General features: G+C 37.9%; 1 protein-coding gene across 1 annotated transcript in view; it reads left to right on the top strand.

Annotated features, from left to right (window-relative positions):
* Nucleotides 1–1,320: 1,320 nt before the first annotated feature.
* The window catches only part of FRK (fyn related Src family tyrosine kinase), an 81,099-nt gene continuing 60,945 nt past the window's right edge, over nt 1,321–21,474 (top strand). The window contains exon 1 of the mRNA XM_008160520.3: nt 1,321–1,685. Within this exon, the coding sequence (XP_008158742.2) occupies nt 1,321–1,685 (365 nt within the window). The remainder of the gene's footprint in view (nt 1,686–21,474) is intronic.

The raw sequence follows: 21,474 nt of genomic DNA, 5'->3' as shown, positions 1-21,474 counted from the left end.
AAACTCACTGCCCAGGTATCCCGGGGATCCCGCACACACGTGTGAGCCGCTGCCCCGAGCTAGGGGAGTAGAGCAAAACCCACTGCTGTCGGGATCGCGACCTGGTCTCGGCTGCATTAGGTCTCGAGCTCCTGCTGCTGAAGTTAGTAGGAGCTAGTGTAGACTCGGAAGTCAGGGTTTAACAGCGAGAGCCTCCACAGCAGCACTCACATTCTACTCTTTCTCTCCACTGTCACCTAGTGTGTGTGTGTGTGTGTGTGTGTGTGTGTGTGTGTGTGTGCGTGCCCACGTATGTATTTCAGAAATAGTGCATGAGAGATGGGAAGTTCATTGTCTCTGTGGGAAAAAGCAGTTTTGGGTTCTCAATGTTTTAGTCAGCTGCTTTCATACTTTTCCAGACTAAATAGACCTGAGGCTATTAAAACAGGTTCATAGTGACAAAATAAAGGGACTTTCCCAATTGCCCTTTGCCCAGTAACAAATCCTAAACACTTGAATTTGCCTTTTGATGGCCCCGAGTGGCCACACAAGCCTCCCCATCTTTGGGGCGGGCGGGGCAGGGGGAGTCTCTGCCCTTAGTTTCTGTGCTGGGAACCCAGTGAGAGGAGAGCGCCCTGGGCTGGCTGCTTGTCCAGGAGCGGGGGAGGGGGTGGGGGTGGGGGGGAGGTTGTGGTAGCTGCTTGCCGAGTTTCACTCCCCGAAGAGGGCGCTGGTCTCTCTTGGGTGTGGGAGAAGGGAGAGGTCAAGAGGACTGGAATGCTCACTTAGATCACCGACCAAAAGAAACCAGGAAGTCAGGGAAATTATTACAGTCTGTTCATAGCTCAGGATGTGAAAGGCAGGAGCCTGGCTGGCTGGTTATTCATTAGCAAAAAGGAAAGAGCACGGGGGTCAGGACTGGTCAAACTACAAAGACGGACCTGAAGTAGGGAGAGAGCTCCTGGCAAAGCAAGCTGTGGAGTTAACCTCTCTCTCTCCTTCACTTTGTCTTGGGACAAAAGGCAAGGTGACTATTTCCTCTTCTCAGATGCTTGTCTACAGAGAGGCCTCTGACTTTGATTTTTGTTGTGGGATTCCTAAGCGGACAACAAGAAGGGGCATCTTGCCACTGAGCAGCTGCCCAGCTGCCACTCGGCGCTGCTGCGGGACAGCAGCCACCAGCAGGCGGGCGAGTCTCCCCAGGAGGCCAGGTGTGCCCCGCAGCCTGGGGAGCGGGTGCTGATTGCAGGGCTGCCGGCAGGAAGAGAAAGCCACTCTGCGGAGACAAAGGGGAGAGGGACAGCAGCCCCTCTCCCCGCCTCTCCCCGACGGGAGGGCAGCATGGGCAACGTCTGCCTGAGGCTCTGGGGGTACTTGAAGCCCTGTCTCCCCTGCTTCGCCCGGGAGACAGGCAAACAGGTGGCGCCTGAGAACACAGAGAGCCCCTGTCCCCCTGAAGCTCCCTGTCCCCCTGAAGCTCCCCGGCCGCAGGGCTCCTACTTTGTGGCCCTGTTTGATTACCAGGCGCGGACTGCAGAGGACCTGAGCTTCCGTGCGGGCGACAAGCTCCAGGTCCTGGACACTTCCTACGAGGGCTGGTGGCTCGCCAGGCACTTGGAGAAAAGGGGTGCCGGCTCGGGTCAGCAGCTGGAGGGCTATATTCCTTCTAACTATGTGGCCGAGGACAGGAGCCTGCAGGCAGAGCCGTGAGTAGTGCAAACACACACTCTCATTCTCCATTCTCTGAGGGTGGGGAGTGCATATGCCTATCTATCTGCAACTCTCTCTTTTCCAAAGAGCTGCCTAGAAACTATGAGGACGTCCCGGGAACCTTCTCATGGAAACACACCTCCCTCTTCTAAATGAGAGCGAACTGGGCAGGGTATTGTTGTTGAAATGACTTCTAGTTCAGGGTGTACACCCACAGGCTCTGCATCTTCGTCAACATCAAAAAAATGCCTTTAATGCCCTACTTTTTCCTTGGCTGTAAAATAAGGCATGCCCCACTTTAACAACAGAACTGCACGTCTTTTGCAGGTATATTGTAGATCTTCCTTCCTTAAGCCACATTTTCCAAGTCCTCCCCCCACCTCTCTCTCTCTCAACATTTAAAGCATTAACTCTAGTCCCAAGTTTAATTGTAATTCTTTTCATTCTGATAGACACAGGCAGGTCTAACTAACATAAAGTATCATTTAGAAGATGCTAGTTTTTCACCACATTTTCATGACCAGACATTTTTCTTCTAGTCCTGGATACGAAGTTACGCTACGCAAATTATGATAGCTTTTGGTATTTATTATGATTAAAAACCTGCCAGCTACACATATTCAGTAAGGTTTAACCAGAAAATAATGACAAGATTTCCCCAGAGGAGGAGGTTAAGATTTTATTCTGATATTTGAATAAATGTTTTGAATTAGAGTGGACCCAAAGAGGAAAATTTCATGAATGATTTCACTAATCCATCCATCAGTCTGTCTATATTCATTCATGCAAGTGCTAGCCACAGTAGTGGCATGCGAATGGGGGAAGGGGAAAGTTATGGTAGTGGTGGTTGAAGATAAAGTAGATAGAACATGGTCTTGACAATGGAAACTTGGGGTATGGTGGGTTAAGAAGCAAGTGGGGTCTGTCATTGGGCCTAACCTCATTTCTTCCTGGTTCCAGGAAAACCCAAGACTGGAATGTCTGTCAGGACTCATTTTATAGAATGGGTCCTTAGGAGAGAAGCCATTGGGGAGTCACTCATTTTCTCATGTCTTTCTTCTTATGTGAGCTGCGGTGTCCCTCACTGGCCCGGGGAAGAAAATGGTAGGGAAGATCCATGAGTGTTGTTGCTGCTTTCCAAACTCAAATTCAAATACGAAAGTGTGTTTGGCAATTTTTGAAATTCTTTGCAACACTAAGAGCCTATAAATGTTGAGAAGGGCTTTTATTTTAGGCCTAAATAGAGTTGACTTGAAATAGTGACTTTTGCCCTGGCTGGTGTGGCTCAGTTGGTTGGAGCATCATCCCGTGCACCAAGAGGTGGCAGGCTGGATTCCAGGTCAGGGCACATACCAGGTTGCAGTTCAGTTCTTAGTTGAGCACATGCAGGAGGCAACCGATCTATGTTTCTCTCTGTTCCTTCCTCTCTGAAGTCAATTTTAAAAATAGACACTTTTGAAGAGTAGAATTGATCAGTTCTCAAATGAGAAAATCACCTGCGTGAATATTTACTTTCTATGATAATCTACAGGGGATATTATTTATTGAGTGCTTACTTATGTGCATTTATATTTACTTTCTATGATAATCTATAGGGGATATTATTTATTGAGTGCTTACTTAAGTGCATTTGTATTTCACTACTATGATTTCTGTGGTATTATATATATTTTATCCTTATTGTAAGATAGGCCATTAGAATAAACACTATAATATTAATACTAGTGCCTTGAACCCATAATCTACTACATTTAAATCTGTTCAATTCATTTAACTGCTTAGGGCCTCTGTTTCCTCATCTGTAAGGTCTCTGGAGTCACCTAGACCTCTGGATTACCTGATGTTTTATGTGTAGGGGTTCAGCTACATTCATACTTGACATACTTGAAGAAAGCCTGTGGAAGACAAGCAATTGAAAAATGACAATGTTCCAAAGTTCAAGCATAGTGTCTTTTCTTATTTAGATTCTCCTTAATAAACTGGGCAAAAAACCAACTAAAAACGTGGCTATATTTTGATTCTCAGGGACTATCTGTAGCCAAGAACACTTTTTCCCTCTGCACATAACTCCTGATCCTTCCTCTTGGAATTAGTTCTCAGCAGTGTTCCCACGTGTCATTACTGTCCTAGGTCTTCACGGCGGGCTTCCCTTCGAATCTTCCCATCCCCCGGAATAAAAACGTGACGCCCACAAGATGCTGCTGCTGTGCCTCCCGGCCAGAATGGGCCACTTGTTTCCTTCCACGTGCACACTGTGGCCTTCGCCTGTGCGCCCATGTCACTAATGAGGGTTCTTGCCACCAAATGGCTAAACTGCTTCATGACTTTTAGTGCAGGTAGCGGTAGCCTCTAGAATACCACTTCATTTCAAGCGGAAGTGATTTTATCTTAACAGTCTTCTGAGTGAGGGTGCCCAAGTGGCCCACACGGCGACTTCATACCTGGAAATGATACAAAAACGACTTCCTTTAATGTCTTTCTTCACTGAGTTTTTCAAACATTTCCTTCATTTGCGTTTCTTATGAATACTGTTTTTGTTTAAATGCATTTTTTTAAATGTTTGCTTTGTCTCTATAGATACGTATATCCTCGTATTACTTTTTGATGAATAAAAGTCAGGCATCTCATCAAACTGATGTTGTCAAAGTAGACATAATGTTCTATATGATAAAGCAGGACTAATTTTTGTTAAGCAACTATTATGACCTGTTCACTAGGTCTTGATGCTCCTAAGGAAAAAAAAACAAACAAAAAACAAAACCACAAGACTTTGCCTCTATTAAGACTGTCCGGTTAACTCAGAAAAATCCAGTCATGTTATTTATGATTTAGTTGGGCAGCTCCTCCTGCATTTGTCTACATGGACCATATGCCCCCACTCTAGCCTCAGCTCACATGCTGAGCATCTTTCAGTGTTTCTCCCACCCTTTCCCTCGCCTGTGATCTTGGGCTTCACATGGGCTGGCTATTCTCAGGCCTGCAAACCTCTCCCTCCTCTTCTTTTTCTGGCCAGCTCTCCTGTATCCTTTAGGTCTCACCTTGTTTGTTCCTCACTCCCTGCAGCCTTTCCTGACATTCTAGACTACCTTAGGTGCTCCAGCTTAGAACCTCTAACCTCCTTTGTCATTATTGCTTATTTATTTTCTGCATGACTCTAAGCTCAGATGTGGTAGGTGGGAAGGGCAGCCATTCATTGCCTTGGACCCCCGAGTTTAGTGTGGTGCCTACGCATAATCAGCACTCATCAATGTTGGTTGGGTAAGTGAATAACTAAATGAGTGATTGCTTATCTACAAATCTCAGGTATTTTAAAGAACAGCTGACAGAGCCATCTCTTTTCTTCAACTGTTCCTCCCTGAGTTGCTTTTTTGCCTACCAGGAAAATCGACTGAGTTTCCTCATTAAAGGCATACGCTTTTTGCATTCTTTTCTCAGTGAATTGTTCATGCCTTAACTTTTGGTTAGACTCATAGCCATAATAGGATCATTTCTAGGCTCCCAGAAATTAGTGGCTCTAATCCACCCCTGGAGAAAATACTTAGGGGTCACAGACACATTCGAATATTGTTTGTAATCTAGAATGAACATGGAGCCAGGAATTGATTGTGAATCTCATTGAAGTGGTATCTAAACATATTACGCATATTAAACTATACTGTGGTTATATTTAGAGGAAAGGAAATACTGGTGTGAGATTTTAAACGGACAGAAAACGCAAACCCAATTTACAAAATTAATGTTATGGGTCAGACCTGTAAATTCAGTTTTTGTACCCAACATGCATAATTTCAAATTATTACACATATGAGATGATTTTCAGAGTGCATATGTTGAAAGTTTGACTATTTTGCTGAATACTGAATGAATAGATTTTCAATCGTACAGTCTAAAACATTACCAAACAAAATAATTTTATGTTCTTTTTACTCGTTTTCTTACTAATTAGCTGCTGAATTTTTGTAGCATGCTCTGACTCCCATTTTTAATGGGCATTCTTAGCACTGGAAGGATTGGACCAGCTTTTCTGGGGAAGGTAGTTAGGCAGATTAATAGCAGCTTGAAGACCTGCTTACAGCTATTTTCCTGAAGCCTGCAACTTTAGTATTAGTTTATGTGGGTATTTCTCTGAAGATTAATGTAACCGAAGAATTTTGCTAAAACGCATAGATGCAAATGTAGAACACGTGCTCTATATTTCCCACCTTCTTGCTTATTTGGCTCATTTCAAACGCCATAATAAACTATCTCTTGTGTAAGATCTCTTTGTCATGATGCCATTTTTTCTACAAAGTTTTTCAGTTAGATTTTCTCATATTTAAAAAATGGAATTAACTTAGTTTTAGAATCTTTAATATTTTTATTTCTTATTTTTATTCATGTGGCATATTTTATACTGCATTTAAATTCAGACTAGGTTTTTCAGTTAGAGATTTTAAAAATCAATACTGTTCCTTTTTAAGGGTAAAAGGAGAATGCAATTCAAGAAGTACTATTATTGCCCCACCAGTGTTGCTCAGTGGTTGAGCTTGGAGCCATGAACCAGAAGATCATGGTTCTATTCCCGGTCAGGTCACATGTCCGGACTGGGGGCTCGATCCCCAGGAGGAGGCATGCAGGAGGCATCCAATCAATGATTCTATTTCATCATTGATGTTTCTAATCTCTCCGTCTCCCTTCCTTTTTCTGAAATCAATAAAAACATTTTTTTAAAAGTACTATTATTAAAAATGTTTGCAATTTAAGAAATGTTATTAGTAAGAACTTTTGAACTTTATATTAGATATCTAATTTGAAAGGCATTTAGAACCTTATATCAAAATAAATATTTCCATTATCTCAAACATTGACAATCACATTGTCACCGTGTGCTGGATAATTCAGAAGAATCCCATATGGCTCCGATGAAAGGCCAATATTGTTGATAGACTTAAAGTTACTCTAATGATATTCTGATTCTTTTGTTACTTTTTGCCATTTTTGAATGTTAACACTTAAGACATATCAAGATTCCCATTACAGGAGGAGCATAATCCTATAAGCCTGAGAATTGTGCTGCTTGCAAAGTCACTGCCAGGAAGTCATCTTTGGAGGATGCTGGTGTCATTTCTGTGAAGTAAAACCCTGGCCACTGTCTCCAAAATCTTTTTGCATTTCCAGTCATTGAAGAAGATAGAGTCTATGAGATTCCTGTATTCATTCAATACCCTTTTTGCATATGTTTACTTTATTAAAGGTACTGATTTTTGTATAGTGGGAGATACCAAAATGAAAAAGACAGTGTGTCTTCTCTAGAGAATTTTACAACCTCTGGAGGTAAGACTGATACCAAAAATGTATGTCACTGTCCTTCAGCCACAGACCACCAAGAACCCACTGTAGTGGTTTATTATTCATTGCAGGGAACATGCACTATGGACAACAGTGAAGCATCTCAGTAAGCGTGTGTTAGAAAGGATGCATTACAGCATTTGGGGGTATGATTTTGGGGAGGGTTTAAAGAAGCAAGGCTTTGCTGTAGACTGGTTGCTGTCAGGAAGTGGCAATTAATATAAGATTGGATATCATAGTTTGAGATTAAAGCTATAATTGGTAAAGAAACAGCAGTTGTATTAACCAAGATAAGTGAATGTTTAGGCACTTTTGTGGTTGGACAATGTCCATGTTTTTGTGGGTGTTCGGACTTGATTAAGAATGGTCTGATCTTGTGTTTTGATCTGTCATGCTCACAAAGGGTCCTGTCTGATGTTGCTGTTTTGTGAGATTGTTTATGTTCAACAGGGAACAGCAAGGCCTAGTCATAAGTGCCAGGCCAAATCCCGAATGTTAGGGGCTGCTTTTCTCTTTTTTAGCTAGCAAAAGACAGATGCTGATGAATGCCATAAGAGTAGCACAAAGTGTCTGTCATGATGCATGTAGTTAAAAAATTGGTTAATGGAATGAAAAAACACACAAATACATGAATAAATGTGAGCAAAGATAGGAGAGATCAGCTCTGGTTTAGGGAAATCACACCTTTTTTTTTTTTTAGGGTTCAGCTCACATGACCCTCTTTTAAGAAGCTTTTTCTAATCTTCATAATTCATTCTCAAGATTTTGTGTTTCTTGTGAGTAGAGCCGTTAGTTAATAATAACTGATGTTCATTAAGGGCTTACCATTGGACTAGTCACCACACAAATAACTTCACTTGTATTACCTTCTATATTACAGCCTTATGAAGAAGATGCCTTTATTACCTCCGTTTATAGATGAGGAGACTCCAGCTAGGGTAGTTTAAGTAATCGGCTCAAGGCTACACAGCTAATAAATGATGGGACTGAGAGTTGCTTGTTTCCAGCCTGCCTCTCGAGCTTGTACTTTTATCATATAATGGCTAGTTGTAAAATTTCTATCTTTCACACGAGACTGTGAAGTTTCCTGTATCATGTCTGGAAAACTATTTAAGACAGTGTTTCTGCTCCAGAGAATTTACAATCTCAGGAGGTAAGACCACCAGTTTCCTCCTGAAATTGTAAATTCTCTGTAGTGGAAACATTGTTTTATTCAGCTTTACTCGGTGGGTGCTTTTAACAGTAATTGGACAATTCAGTACAAGTTGTTGAATATGGAGGATGGGAAGTAAAAGTATATTCAAGGGTTGGTAAATTTCATGGTTAGTTGAACTATTCATGGAGGGAGCAATGAAAAATAAATCTGGAAAAAGAGGTGGGGATGAGTATTTAGCAAAGACCATGTGTACCAGGTTAAAGAGTTTGGATTTTGTCTGATAGGAAATACTAGTACATGGAAGGCAGATCTTTGAAAGACTGTGATGATATGGGAATGAACTGGGGAAGTGAGAAGCCAGGCAGGAGTACAGAAGTGGAAGTAGTTCCAAAGGTGCTCGGCATGAGGTTATAAGGGTTTAATTTTGGCCTGTTTAAAAAAAAAAAAAAAAAAAAAAAGCAAGAATAAAGAAGAGTAGGGATTGGAACAATCTCATGAATGAAAATCAGGAAGACTTAGGAAAAGGATAGTAATTAACTTCTTTAAGTACCTTTGATTTGCTAAGCATACAGAAATATATACATGAGCTAAATTAATTTTTATAATAGCCCTGCAGGGCAAGTTTTCTTATTACTATTTTAAGGGTGAAAAATTGAAACTCAAATGTAAATAAGTCCAAGAGTATTTTTATCTGGTAAATAGATGTAGGAAAAGAAAAAGAGAGAGGATTAAAAAAAATATGTGACTTGAGACATGGTGAAATATTAAAAGGAATATACATTTCATAAATAACTTTCATTGGGGCTTATGGTTGAATAGAAAGACAATACATTCATTTTTCAGCATGTTGAGTTTGAAGTACTAGTACTTCATCTCAAAGAAAATGTCCATGAGAAACTTAGAAATATAAAAAGTGGGACAAACATACAAGTCTATTTTATAAAGGTTGATTTTGGAAGGTATTTACACAGAGGTGTTTATAGATGTTACAGGTATATAAGTACCACAGAGTATTGTAGATGTCAGAGGAGTATAAGAATCATAAAGTGAGAAATAAGAAACAGGAGAAGGGACCAAAGATCAACTCTGTAGAAATGCCCATAGTTTAGGTAAGTGGTTTGTGTAGATTGTAGTAAGGGTGCTGTTCATTCATACCTCCTTGCATCCATACTCTTTGGTACTCTCCTCTCATACAAACTCTCAGTTTGGCCAAGTGATTTACTTTGGCTAATAGAACAATATTAAATGTGACAAAAACAGAGAATGAAAATCGCTTGCGTGTTGGGGCTACCTTACTCATTGCTTTTAAAGTTATGCAACTACCATGAAAAAACCAAGCAGATCTCCTAGAGGATAAGAGGCCATGTAAGGAGAGGCCGGTTTGTCCCAGCTGACTCATCAGCTGACCAGAATCATGGTCGAGCCCAGCTAAGATTAGCAGAGCCCATCCTAATTTGCTCACCTTTAGATTCATGAATTAACAAAGTAGTTGTTACGAAGCAAAACCCAATTAATGCAGGGAAGACAAAGAGACACTGAAAAAACAATGAAGAAAAATTCATAAAAGTAGAAAAAAACAAAGAACAACTTTTTCAAAATAAGAAGATAGAATGTTGAGAAAGAGATTTTAGGTCAAATGCCAGAGAAAGGTCAGAGGATGAGGAAGAGGGAAAGACTATTAGATTTACTGGCAGATTACAGGTGACACTAAAAAGCAGTGTCATAAAGTAATTATGGAGGATGGCACGCAGTAAAGAGATAGAGTTGCAATGGGGAGCTTTATGTTCTGTTCTGGGGCTGCACTGGGAGTTTGAGTCTGGGTTGAGCCGTAGAAAGAGTGTTGTATGATAGGGCTCTACACATGGAACTTGGGTTCGTCCCTGAGAAGAGTGTGAGGTCGGTCCAAAGAACTAGGTTTGTTTGGTTGGGTTTACAGAAGGTTTTATCCTCTCTAGGGCAGCGGTCGGCAAACTCATTCGTTAACAGAGCGGCAAACTTCGGCTCGCGAGCCGCATGTGGCTTGTGAGCCGCAGTTTGCCAACCACTGCTCTGGTGGGTTTGGATATTTGGTATTTGGAGGTTGGGGCAGAGTGAGAATAGGTTGAAGGTTCATCTTTAGCACAGTTTGACCTTCCCAAAATTGTTGGAAAAATTAATGTTTTTTGCTTGGGTGCTATTCTCCCAAGTTTTGATGTCATTGATGTAGAAAGGTCGAGTTAAGTTCCAGGTCTTAAAGTTGAAGCAGCAAATATATGTACCTTTTAAAGAAGTTTATCTGTGAAGGAGAGGAGCCTTCATAATCACAACTTACTTAGAAATATGGAATCACTTTAAAAGGTGCTAAAAATACTCAATACTTAATTACATACATGGCATTTACATTTTTAATACTTCTTTTCCATGGTATAGTAGTTGTACTATTTTCAAAACAAAAATAATGCATGCAGGTCCACTTATTCCATTATTTTTTTTACATATAAAAAGCAATACATAGTCCTCTTTGCATTTCCCTGGGAGATAGATTGAGAGTGGGGTAGGTAAGCCCAAATTGCCTTCTGTTGTATACTATGGTTATAGGATATTTCTTTGTTTAGTTTCAGGCTATTACAATACAGTGAATACAGCGCTGCTGTTTCAGATAAAAATAATACAAAATGGACTCAATATTTTGTATCTGTGTATGCAATTGTTGATAAGAAAATAGGCAGATGCGGGTTTTGATGCTGAATCAGCTGGAACTCTGCTATCTCTTATCTAAAGCCTAAATTAAGGAAGCATATAAAAATAGAAAGTCATGCTATTTATTTAATAGGTTCTAGTAAATGGTAGAAAGCAAAATAGTCACATGATCATTAGTAAATAAAAATCCCAACAGATGACTTTACACTTATGGTAATTTTTGTGTTTAATGAACCTCCTGATATCTTTTAAAGCATAATTACCTATTTTCCAAAAATTTTAATATTGCAAAATATTCTAATTTGTCAATGGCTTATTTTACCTTTATTTTTAAAATAAATGTGTTTGATAAGTTTTAAAGCATGATGATTAAGGAATCTCTATATATAAAAGGCTAATATGCAAAGTGTCCTCTTGAGAGTTCGACTCGGAGACCTGGAGTTCAATTGCTTGCTATGACTTGTGCTGACCACCAGGGGGTGGCGCGGAATGGAGGAAGGCCCTGGCTGGCAGCCAGCAGCTAGGGAAGGAAGGCCCCGACCAGCAGCCAGAAGGCCCTGATCGGCCCTGATTGCCGGCCAGACCTAGGGACCCTACCTGTGCATGAATTTCATGCACTGGATCTCTAGTATCCATATAACCAGCTAGCCCATGACTTAAAGTGTTATTAATAATGGGCTTATAAGTTTCTCACTTGCCCCATTACAAGTTTAAAACCTTTTACCTAGAAAATGTTGGTAGAAACTCAATTTCTAATAGCAAAAGACTGGAATCAATCCAAATAAGAGAGGGAATAAATTGTGTTTTATTTATTTATGAAATATTATACAATAGTGAAAACGATTAAGTTGCATGCAACAGCATTGATAAATTTGAAATCATAATATTGAGTGAAAAGAAAAATGTAAGAGATTGCATATTGACTCTATTTTATAATGTCTACAAATAAGAAAAGCCAAATAATACATTGTTTGGGCATGCATGTTAGTAAAATGTAAAATATAGTATGGGAATTATTAACAGAACTATTTGATTTACTCATTTGAGTGTTATAGATTTTATACTTCTGTAGACTATTTAAAGATATGATTAGAAGTCACTTATGTCATGAAAAATAAAGGATAGCAAATCTGTCAGCCAAAAAGTCAAATATAGATATTGTGATTGAACATATGTAGTTCATGACTCTACCTTCCTCACATAAGTATGTTTACTGAATTATCCTTTAATATTATCCTCTTAACATAAGTAAGAAAGACATAAAAAGATACAGCTTTTGCAATATCTGTTGTCATTGCCCACTACGACTTTTACACTACCCTTCCCCTACATTCCAATGACAAGAATCAACCTGTAGACCATGGACTCCTAGTGGTTCCAGAGATAGGCCTGAGACAGTTCATGAACCCTCTGAAATTGTATATACTATTTGTGTGATGTATATTTGTGCATTTCTTGGGGATAAGGGATTATAATATTTTAAAAGAATCATATAAAAAACATGTAAGAACCTGTGTTATAAAATTAGCATAGGCAAAGTTTGTTTGTTTCCCTTGAAAAATGAATTTACTTCCTTATAGTAGTTAACAAGAATTTATTACGTAACCCTTTTTTTGTTTGTTTGTTTTTTCATTCTTAGTTCCCAGGAAGCTCTGACTCCACAATAACCGTGAATGACCTTATTTGGCTTATTTTCTTCCTTTTTTATTTTTTTTTAATTCTCCTTTTTTATTCTTGTTCTATAGAACATATATTAATATAAAAAATGATTTTACTGACTTAAAGAAGGGAGAGAGATATAAAAATACTGATAAGAGAGAAACATTGATCAGCCACCTCCTATACGCCCGCCCACCGGGGATTGAGCCCACAACCTGGGCATGCGCCCTGACAGGGAATTGAACTGGAGACCTCTTGGTGCATGGGTCGATGCTCAACCATTAAGCCACACCAGCCTAGCAAACATATATTGTTTTATGGAGGTCTGTTATTATAACCTACTTTAATATATACATAATAATATATCAGCTCATATATATTTTATGCTTTAGAAACTTAAATTATAAAGAAAAATATTTATATTTAATCTAGGTACTAATTAAAAATCACTTTTGAAAATTATCTTTCTGAGCTTGGTTGGGAGACTTAATTGTAAGACAAACATGAAAGGCTGAATACAATTAATGATTATTGGCCAAACACCTACCTAGCTACTACTCCCTTACCCTGCTCCCACTTTGCTTTCCTGTCTCTAACACTGGTTGGAACACTCTCCCTTGTCTCTTACCTTGTTCATTTTATTTCTTTTCCATTTCAACCAGGCATACATTTTTGTCTGCTGAAGAATTCGACACAACCTCCTCCCCTTTTTCCTTATTTCTGGGATTGTAGTCAGTGTGTGTTTGTGTATCTGCATAAGGTTCATTCTAGTTATCTTTTAATCTGCAGAGTGAAGCAGGAAAATGCCCTTAGTAGGGGCGCAACCCTGTGTGAGACTCATGAGCATTAGAGGAGAAACATACAACGAGACTGAGAAAAAAATAGACACAAAAGGATGGAGGAGACACATTGGTTAAAATGAACCAACAGAAGATCCCATAAGAAAATAAAAAAAGTGAATGTTTAAGGAAAACAAAGTGAGAGTGTGTGAGAAAATAGAGAAATTAAGAAAAGGAATTGATTAGTTGACAGATAATAGCATGCCTTGGTTTCTAGTTGAGGGAAGACTAGATAAGGATACTATGCTAAGAATGGACATTGATCAGAAAAATGTGGACATGTAGGGAAGTACATGATTCTAGGCCCCGATGATTGCAACTTAAAAAAAAATATCCCTGGAGCTTTTGCATTTGTGTTACATAAGGATTTATACCATGGAGGCTAGGACCAGATGCAACTGTTCAATTCAAGCTTTACTGTTGGGTCCATAGTGAAGAGAATAAAGTGGTAATTTAATCATTTTCTTCCCTTACTTTACCTTCTTTCTACCATCCAAATGATATATTACATTTACTGTCACTCACAATGTAAAAGGAAAACAACCCTCCAAATATACATATCTATTGTATGGAGTGAAACCAGGTTAAGTGACTTCAGGGACCTAAAAATGAATTGACTTCCTACATTGTGGGCAAATTGGCTTAAAGCAACATAATATTGATACAAGAAATATTTTACATTTGCTACTGGAAATTGGCTGTATAGGCAAAGGTGGACTGTAGGGGATTAGAGGAAGTTAATAGCCTTGCTTGGTTCCCAGTGATTTAGCAAGTGTCACAAAAAAGGTAATGACATATCGGGGTGTGTCTAACATTCTCCATTAAGGCAAACCTGAGGATTTGTTATTCCCTGATTTAATAGTCAAAGAAATACTATGTTAATAATAATAAAAACAATTTTAGCATGTTCACAGGTAGAATATGAAATTGCTTTTTGAGGAATTAAAAGCATAAATAACTGAACATAGTGTTAGGGTCGCCAAAGGAGGTACGCACGGGGCCAAAAGCAGTAAAGAATTATGAATTTATTAGGTCACCTGGAAACCAGATGGGCTGAGCCCCCAAATGGCGCCAGCCCCCAGGGCCGGGGAGTCAGAGATTTTAAAGGACTCCAGAAGGGCTCTTTTGGCGGGCACTCTCTGGGCCATTCCGAATCCTGGGCAAGTCCGAGGAGAAAGTTACTAGTCGGTTGCAAAATGATCTAAAGGTCAGTTTCCAAGGGGAGAGGGTATCGATTTGATTATTTGATCAGACCTAACACATATATCAAGGCAGGTTTACATAAGCTTCTGTACAGTTACATTGTTGACGTTTCCTAGGACAGAGCTCACTTATTGTGCTCACCTTTTCTGTACATTTACATTGGCAGTTAAATAGCCTGATATTTATCCTGTAAATCTATGTCATTTATTTCATGGGAAAGATACTATTTTTCTTCTTTTTCTAAGGAATATTTTCAGTTTATGTGACTTTGAAAGTCACTTAATAGGAGCCAGTCTTCAAATGCAAAGGAAGAACATCTCCCAGGAATCTTTGTTCAGCACTTCTGGGAAGATAACATACTTCAAACAAGATTTATAACCTTTTAATTGCATTGTTGCAAATGATGAGAGGTCATTGAACACACTTAGTGATTTAGTTTTGGACAGGGAGTATTATGGGGAAAATAATCCTAGCTTGTTTTTTTAACCTATGCTTTTATCCACTTGACATGTTTAGCAACGTTTGGTTGTTATAATTTCGTGCCATTGTAAAGAAATAGGAATATAAGTAATGAATGCTTCAGTTTGAGCCAGCAGAAGTAAGTCAGTATATTTGCTGAGGGCAGTCCAAAGTAACTGGCAAAGTTCACTGCATTCCTGGGCTTTACTTTATCTCCTGGATCTCCGCCTGCTGAAAGAGAGGAGCAAATTATCCCAGTGGAAAGAGGCTTTGTCCAAGCAAAGAAGGAAACCTTGTCATCTCTCCTTAGATTGCTGATCTGTTTTCAGAAGCAAGGTATTTGGTGAGACAAACTTAACTAAAAAAGAGCAGACAGATGGACGGCCTGTTCCTTTTCTGTCCAGATACTTTCCTTAGAATGGAAAAACCGAAATGAAATCCTGTTTAATGGAACTTAGAGGTAATAGTCATTGAGAAAGAGAGCCAGATGAAGGGAGAGGAATAGATAGAATGAGGACAAGATGGAGGAAGAAAAATGACAGGAATAAGGGAGGAGAAGGCAATACTTCCCTTTCTCCTATAAAGGAAAGGAACAACTGTCAGTCTGTACTGTAAACAGAAACCATAGAAACAGACATTCACCTGCTCACTCTTTATTCCTGAGTAGTTGTCGCAACACAAAAACTCTGTACCTGTTAGCTTAGCCACCGATATTGAGGAAAAATAGTACAGTGGAGAATTAGGACAGTATTTCATTATAACTCTATTAAGAGATCAATGAGTTGGAAAGTTTGATTTTAAGTACTACATGGATTATATGACAGTTTTCTTTGCTTCATCCTTTTTTTGACTCAGGCATATATTAGCAGATTATACTAGTAACTTTGAAAGATACTTTTCAATCAATGTCATTAAGTAGAAAGTTTCTGAAAATATGTTTTTGATGGATGGGTAGGAGTGAGTAATGGCTGTGGTCATGTTGGAAAAGAATTAGCATGTTTAAAATGTTCAGCTGAAATTGAGTATATGGAAAATGATTTCTTACAAAAATTCTTGACCTCTTTTAAGTTCACCATTATGACTTAAACTCTACTTACAAATAATTAAATTATTTTTCAGAACTATTTTCAGCCATACATCAGAAAACAAATAAAATAGACATATTTTTGGTAAAAAAAAAATATTTGTATTGATTACAGAGAGGAAGGGAGAGGGAGAGAGAGATAGAAACACCAATGATGACCCCTGCACACCCCCATAGGGGATCGAGCACACAACCTGGGTATGTGCCCTGAACAGGAATTGAACCATGACCTCCTGATTTATAGGTGGATGCTCAACCACTGAGCCACACAGGCTGGGCTAAAATGGACAGTCTTAAAAACAACTCTACTCTTCCCCCAACATATTAATCTCTTTTCCTGTATAGCAAACCTTTGAAAACGTTGCCTATACTCAGGGTTCTGTCTTTTTCTCCTCTTTCTCTTTTTATTATTATTTTTTCACTATGGAAAATCTCTAACCTTTACAAAAATATAGAAAACACTACCCTCATGTACTGTCATTCAGCTTTAACAATTAATTACTAGTACTCAGTAATCTCATTACATCCTCATTCTCCTTCTTCCTATCTCTACCCTCACTCCACCACTGGGTTATTTTGAAGTAAATCCTACAGATCATATAATTCGATCTGTACATTCTTCTATAGGTGTCTTTAAAAGACATGAAGTATCTTAACAAACAATTATAATGATCACTCCTAAAAAATAAAATAACCCTGATGATATCAAATATCCAGTCAGTGTGAAACTTTCCATAGTCTTTTTAAGTTTTTTTTAAAAATATTTTTATTGATTTCAGAGAGGAATGGAGAGAGAGAGATAGAAACATCAATGATGAGAGAGAATCGTTGATTGGCTGCCTCCTGCATGCCCCCTACCGGAACCAAACCTGAGACCCTTCAGTCCGAAGGCCTACATTCTATCCACTGAGCCTAGCCAGCTAGGGCCCATAGTCTTATAAACCTTTTTTAATGCTTTGTTGGTTGGAATCCAACTTTTTTTTGGTGTGTGGATTTACTTTGTGGTTTGTTTGTGAATGCAAACGAAATCCATACATTACAATTGGTTGATTTATCTCTTGGTCTTTTTTAACATGGATCTCTCTTTTATATTCACTTCCTTTGCCTGCAGAGTTTTCCACAATCTGGATTTTGCTGACTGATTTTCTCCTGAACCCACTGCGATTAGACTGTTTACTGTTACCACTCCAGGAAGCAGCTTTTATCAAAGGTCACCAAGGAAACTCCACATTACAAAATCCATTGGTCAGTTCTCAGTCCTCATTTTAGTGATCTTATCAACACTACTTAGCACATTAGATAATTCCACCATCCTTAGTATACTTCCTTGAATCGATCTTCAGGACAGCCACTCACCTGTTTTCCTCCTACAACACTGACTGGGATATATTTTTGCTCTTTCCTTCTCTTCTCCTTGATCAGTAAATACCAGAGTGTCTGGTTCTCAACCTGGCTCCTCTTTTCTATCTGCTCTCACTTTCTTGGTCATCTCATCGACTTGAGATATGTATATTCATATATATTTACTTACCTATTTCATATTACTATATCCAAATGGAAGTTTCCAAATTCCAGATATTTCCAATACTTTTAAAATTGAATTTCTACTCCTGGCTGGTGTGGCTCAGTTGGTTGGATGGCTTCTCCTGCACTGAAAGGTGGCCAGTTTGGTTCCTTCCTGGTACATGAATGAGTTGCAGGCTAGAACCTCGGAAGGAATGTGCAGGAAGCAGCAATCGATGCTTCTCTCTCACATCCCTATTTTTCTTTCTCCCCATCTCTCTAAAAATCCTGCAAAGTCTTCCCCCAAGTTCTGTGTGAATGCCTTCAGCTGCTCACTCCAAATATCTTGAATCACCCTGCTTCTTATTTTTCTTTCTACCTTACTTTTAGTCGATCATTTTGCCTCCATCTTCAACATATGTGCACAGTTCAACCATCTCTCACCAGCCCCTTCCACCATCTGGTCTTACCCATCTTGATCTTTCAATCTGGCTTTGTGTGATAGTTTCCTAACCAGTCTCTCTGATTTGACTGACTGTTGCCATAAATATAGTCTATGCTCAACCCAGCAGGCAGAGTAACTTTTGAAATATCAAAACATTAAAATTACTTCTCTGCTCAAAATTCTCCATCAGCTTCCTCTTTCACTCAGAGTTAACTCCCAAGTCTCCTCACCAGGATCCCCGCTCTCCACCATTACCTCTCTGACTTTATTTTTCATTTTTCTCTCTTTGGTTTCTTCTACTTATGCCACAAAACTTTTCTTTTGTGGGGAGGAGTGTAGGTGTAGCTAAAGATGATTTTGTAAAATTTTGTGTAGAACCTGGAATTTGAATTATTATTTGTCAATAAACGTGTAAGAAATAGGGAGGAAATAACTTGCTCTAATAGAACTAAAAAGCTGAAGAACTTTGACATATACCTTGCTCTGCCCTGAACCATTGATCTATAAGGTGTGGCCAAATGCCCTTAAATTGTTTATTTTGATATTAAGGAGGAAATGTTTTTCTTGGCTCATGTATACATATGTACATTAGTTTTTATCCTAAGAATGTTGGAGAACATAGCCACTTTCAGGTTTATTGGTAGTGTGGAAAAGACTATTACTTTCACTTAGACTTTGGAATTGAAGTTTTAAATTAACTTGTGCTGAAGTTTCATCTGTGTTTGCCATTTCAAGCTGATTCTCATTCTTAAGTGGCAACCTATGTTCCATTGTACAGTTTTGAGAACACAGTCTTCCATGCTCAAGAATGCTGAGTGCAAGAAGGGAAAATCTGGGAGCCGAGCAAAATAGTCTTTTGCACTTCTACTAAAGCCAAGGAAAGGATGTGTTATTAATAAACAGGTATCTATACTTCAGTCCTAGGCACTTCAAAACCCTTGACTTTGCATCTATTTTTCTCTTATTTATATTTTTAAACAAGAATTTTTCTTAATGAGTTCAATGCAATATATGTACATCTAAAAATAAATCTAAACACAAAAATAATTTGAGTCAATTCTATGTTGTCATCATATAAAATTATTCTCTGTATCTCAAATATATTTCTCCCTCCCTTAAGACATTAAACACAGACATGAAATATAAATGAATATGTGTTTGCTGTAATGCTACCTGACATTTTACTTGTAATAAGAGGACTTTTAATATTAACCAACATTAATTAGAAATGTAAAGTGCTTTAAACACAAAGTGGAATAACAATGTGGAGTAGAATAGGCACATTCATTATTACATCTCATGCTTATTAAAGATTTCTTTCTGAATGCTGCATTATTAAGCAAGTTTATAATGCCTATTACATGTGTCTTGAGTGTTCTGCTATACTTGTTCTGTAGATATTACTCCTTTCTTGAATATTGTGGCATTGGCAATAGGTTCCGTGGTCTATGTCAGCAGTGTTGAGAGAGGTACCACCTCTGGGTGTGAAGTGGATTGAAGGTGTGGTTCGGAGAAGCAAAGCTGCCTACTGTTTTTGATTTTGTCTATTTTAGTTATTTGATTTTTTTCCAAAATGGACATGGTTTACTTTTTTCTGATTATGAGAACTAATAAATGTACATGACAAAATGTTTCAGACAACACTGAAAAATGTGAAAAAAAATTTCCTTTCATCTGAACATCTAGAGGTAGTAACTGTCCACATTTTTATGTATATCTTTTAAAAAAAATTCTTCTCTTATTCCATATATCCTCTCGCTCTCCCCCTCTCTCATCTTTCTCTCTCTCTCTCTCTACATGAATTGCCTATATATTATGTAGGAATTATGTGTATCATGTGAGAATTACTTATATATACATGTGTGTTTGTATAGGTTTTTATTAAAGAAAAATGAAGTCTTTATGCTGTATATTCTATGTGAACCTTCACTCCTTCCCCACAATCCTGCACCAGGACTTAACATTATTTTTCCTTTCCACCTTTGCATTTCTATTAGGTGAAAAATCATATCATCATACTAGCTTGCATTTGTAAACATTAGTAGAATTGAACATATTTAGTTTACTAATTGCTCATTTACATATTTTCTTTTGTAAACTGACATTCAAGTTTTGTTCCTTTTTTTCTTGGATCTTTTCTTATGCATATATAAGAGAACATTATAAGGAAAGCAAGTCTTTTTCTCTCATATATGTTGTAAATACTGTTTTTCACTTTGTAGCTTGCCTTTAGGTATTGACTATGACATTTTTTGAAATATAATGTTTACATAATATTAACTATTATTAAAAGTCTATAACTTTATGCATTTTACTGTGTTGATTTTATCAGAAAGAAATTTATTTTCTTCCATGTGCTCAACACTGTGGGTAAATCTGAGGAATAAGACATAGACCATAGAATTCATTAAGGGATTTAAAAAAATTCTCTCTCTCCCAAGATTCATTTTATTCTCACTCCATAAGGAAGAAAATGTATTTTGGGAGTTTCTTCATTATTTTATCTCATATGCCAATTTAGTTATAATTTTAGAATTATAGTGAAGCTCTCTTAGAATGGAGTAATAACTCATTATCTGCAAATCTGGAAAGAATGGAAAGATTGGTAGATTTTAGAGAGTTCAGTTTACTACTTTGTTATACTGACATCTTTTACTAAATAGTATATCAGAAGTCGCAGTGAACATATTTCAGGAATTTATATCTGAGATTTTGAGACTTTTTTTTTTTCATGTGAATGATCATGACATTTCTTAGAATGAATTTTATTCCTAATCCGTTGTGTCAGAATTTGTACATAATTGATTAAAGATAATCATGATGTACTTTTGTGGCAGTTTCATCTTCCCAGATCAAATAGAAAGAAACCTATGAAAATGGAGGTCACATGATTTTATGGATCTCTATGGACCCTAATTCTGATTGGCTTAGATGTTCATAGATCAACTGAGTAGATTCCTTCCTTCTCCAAATTTGGCTGATGTGGAGATTGGAACAGAAATTAAAAGTATTATTCTAAATGTGCTTTTTTTGTTTCTTTGATCTTAAACTAAGGTTCCAATTTAAGTCCACTTGCTACATATCCCCTCAACTACTATGGCAGATGTGATTTTTCACATCTGTGAAATTCTCTTAAGTATTTTTGATACTTAATCATATGTTGTCTTGTGTTGACATTTTGAATATCATTTAAAATATTTCCCAAGTGATACTCATACACAACAGATATACAAATATACAAATGTCTTTTAGTTTTAATATGCATATTATTCTATATGAAAGTAATCAGTGTATATATTCTCTTTTTACTTCTATGCATTTTATGGTACTATATAGTCTTCACATTAATTTTTCTAGTTTCTATAACAGTCTTATCAATAAATGCATTATAACTTATTTAACTCTTCCCTTAATAGTTAGCATTTAGGTT

The sequence above is a fragment of the Eptesicus fuscus genome, chromosome 10, assembly GCF_027574615.1.
Source record: "Eptesicus fuscus isolate TK198812 chromosome 10, DD_ASM_mEF_20220401, whole genome shotgun sequence".
In the NCBI taxonomy this organism is placed as follows: domain Eukaryota; kingdom Metazoa; phylum Chordata; class Mammalia; order Chiroptera; family Vespertilionidae; genus Eptesicus; species Eptesicus fuscus.
This window is presented reverse-complemented; position numbering and strand designations above follow the sequence as displayed.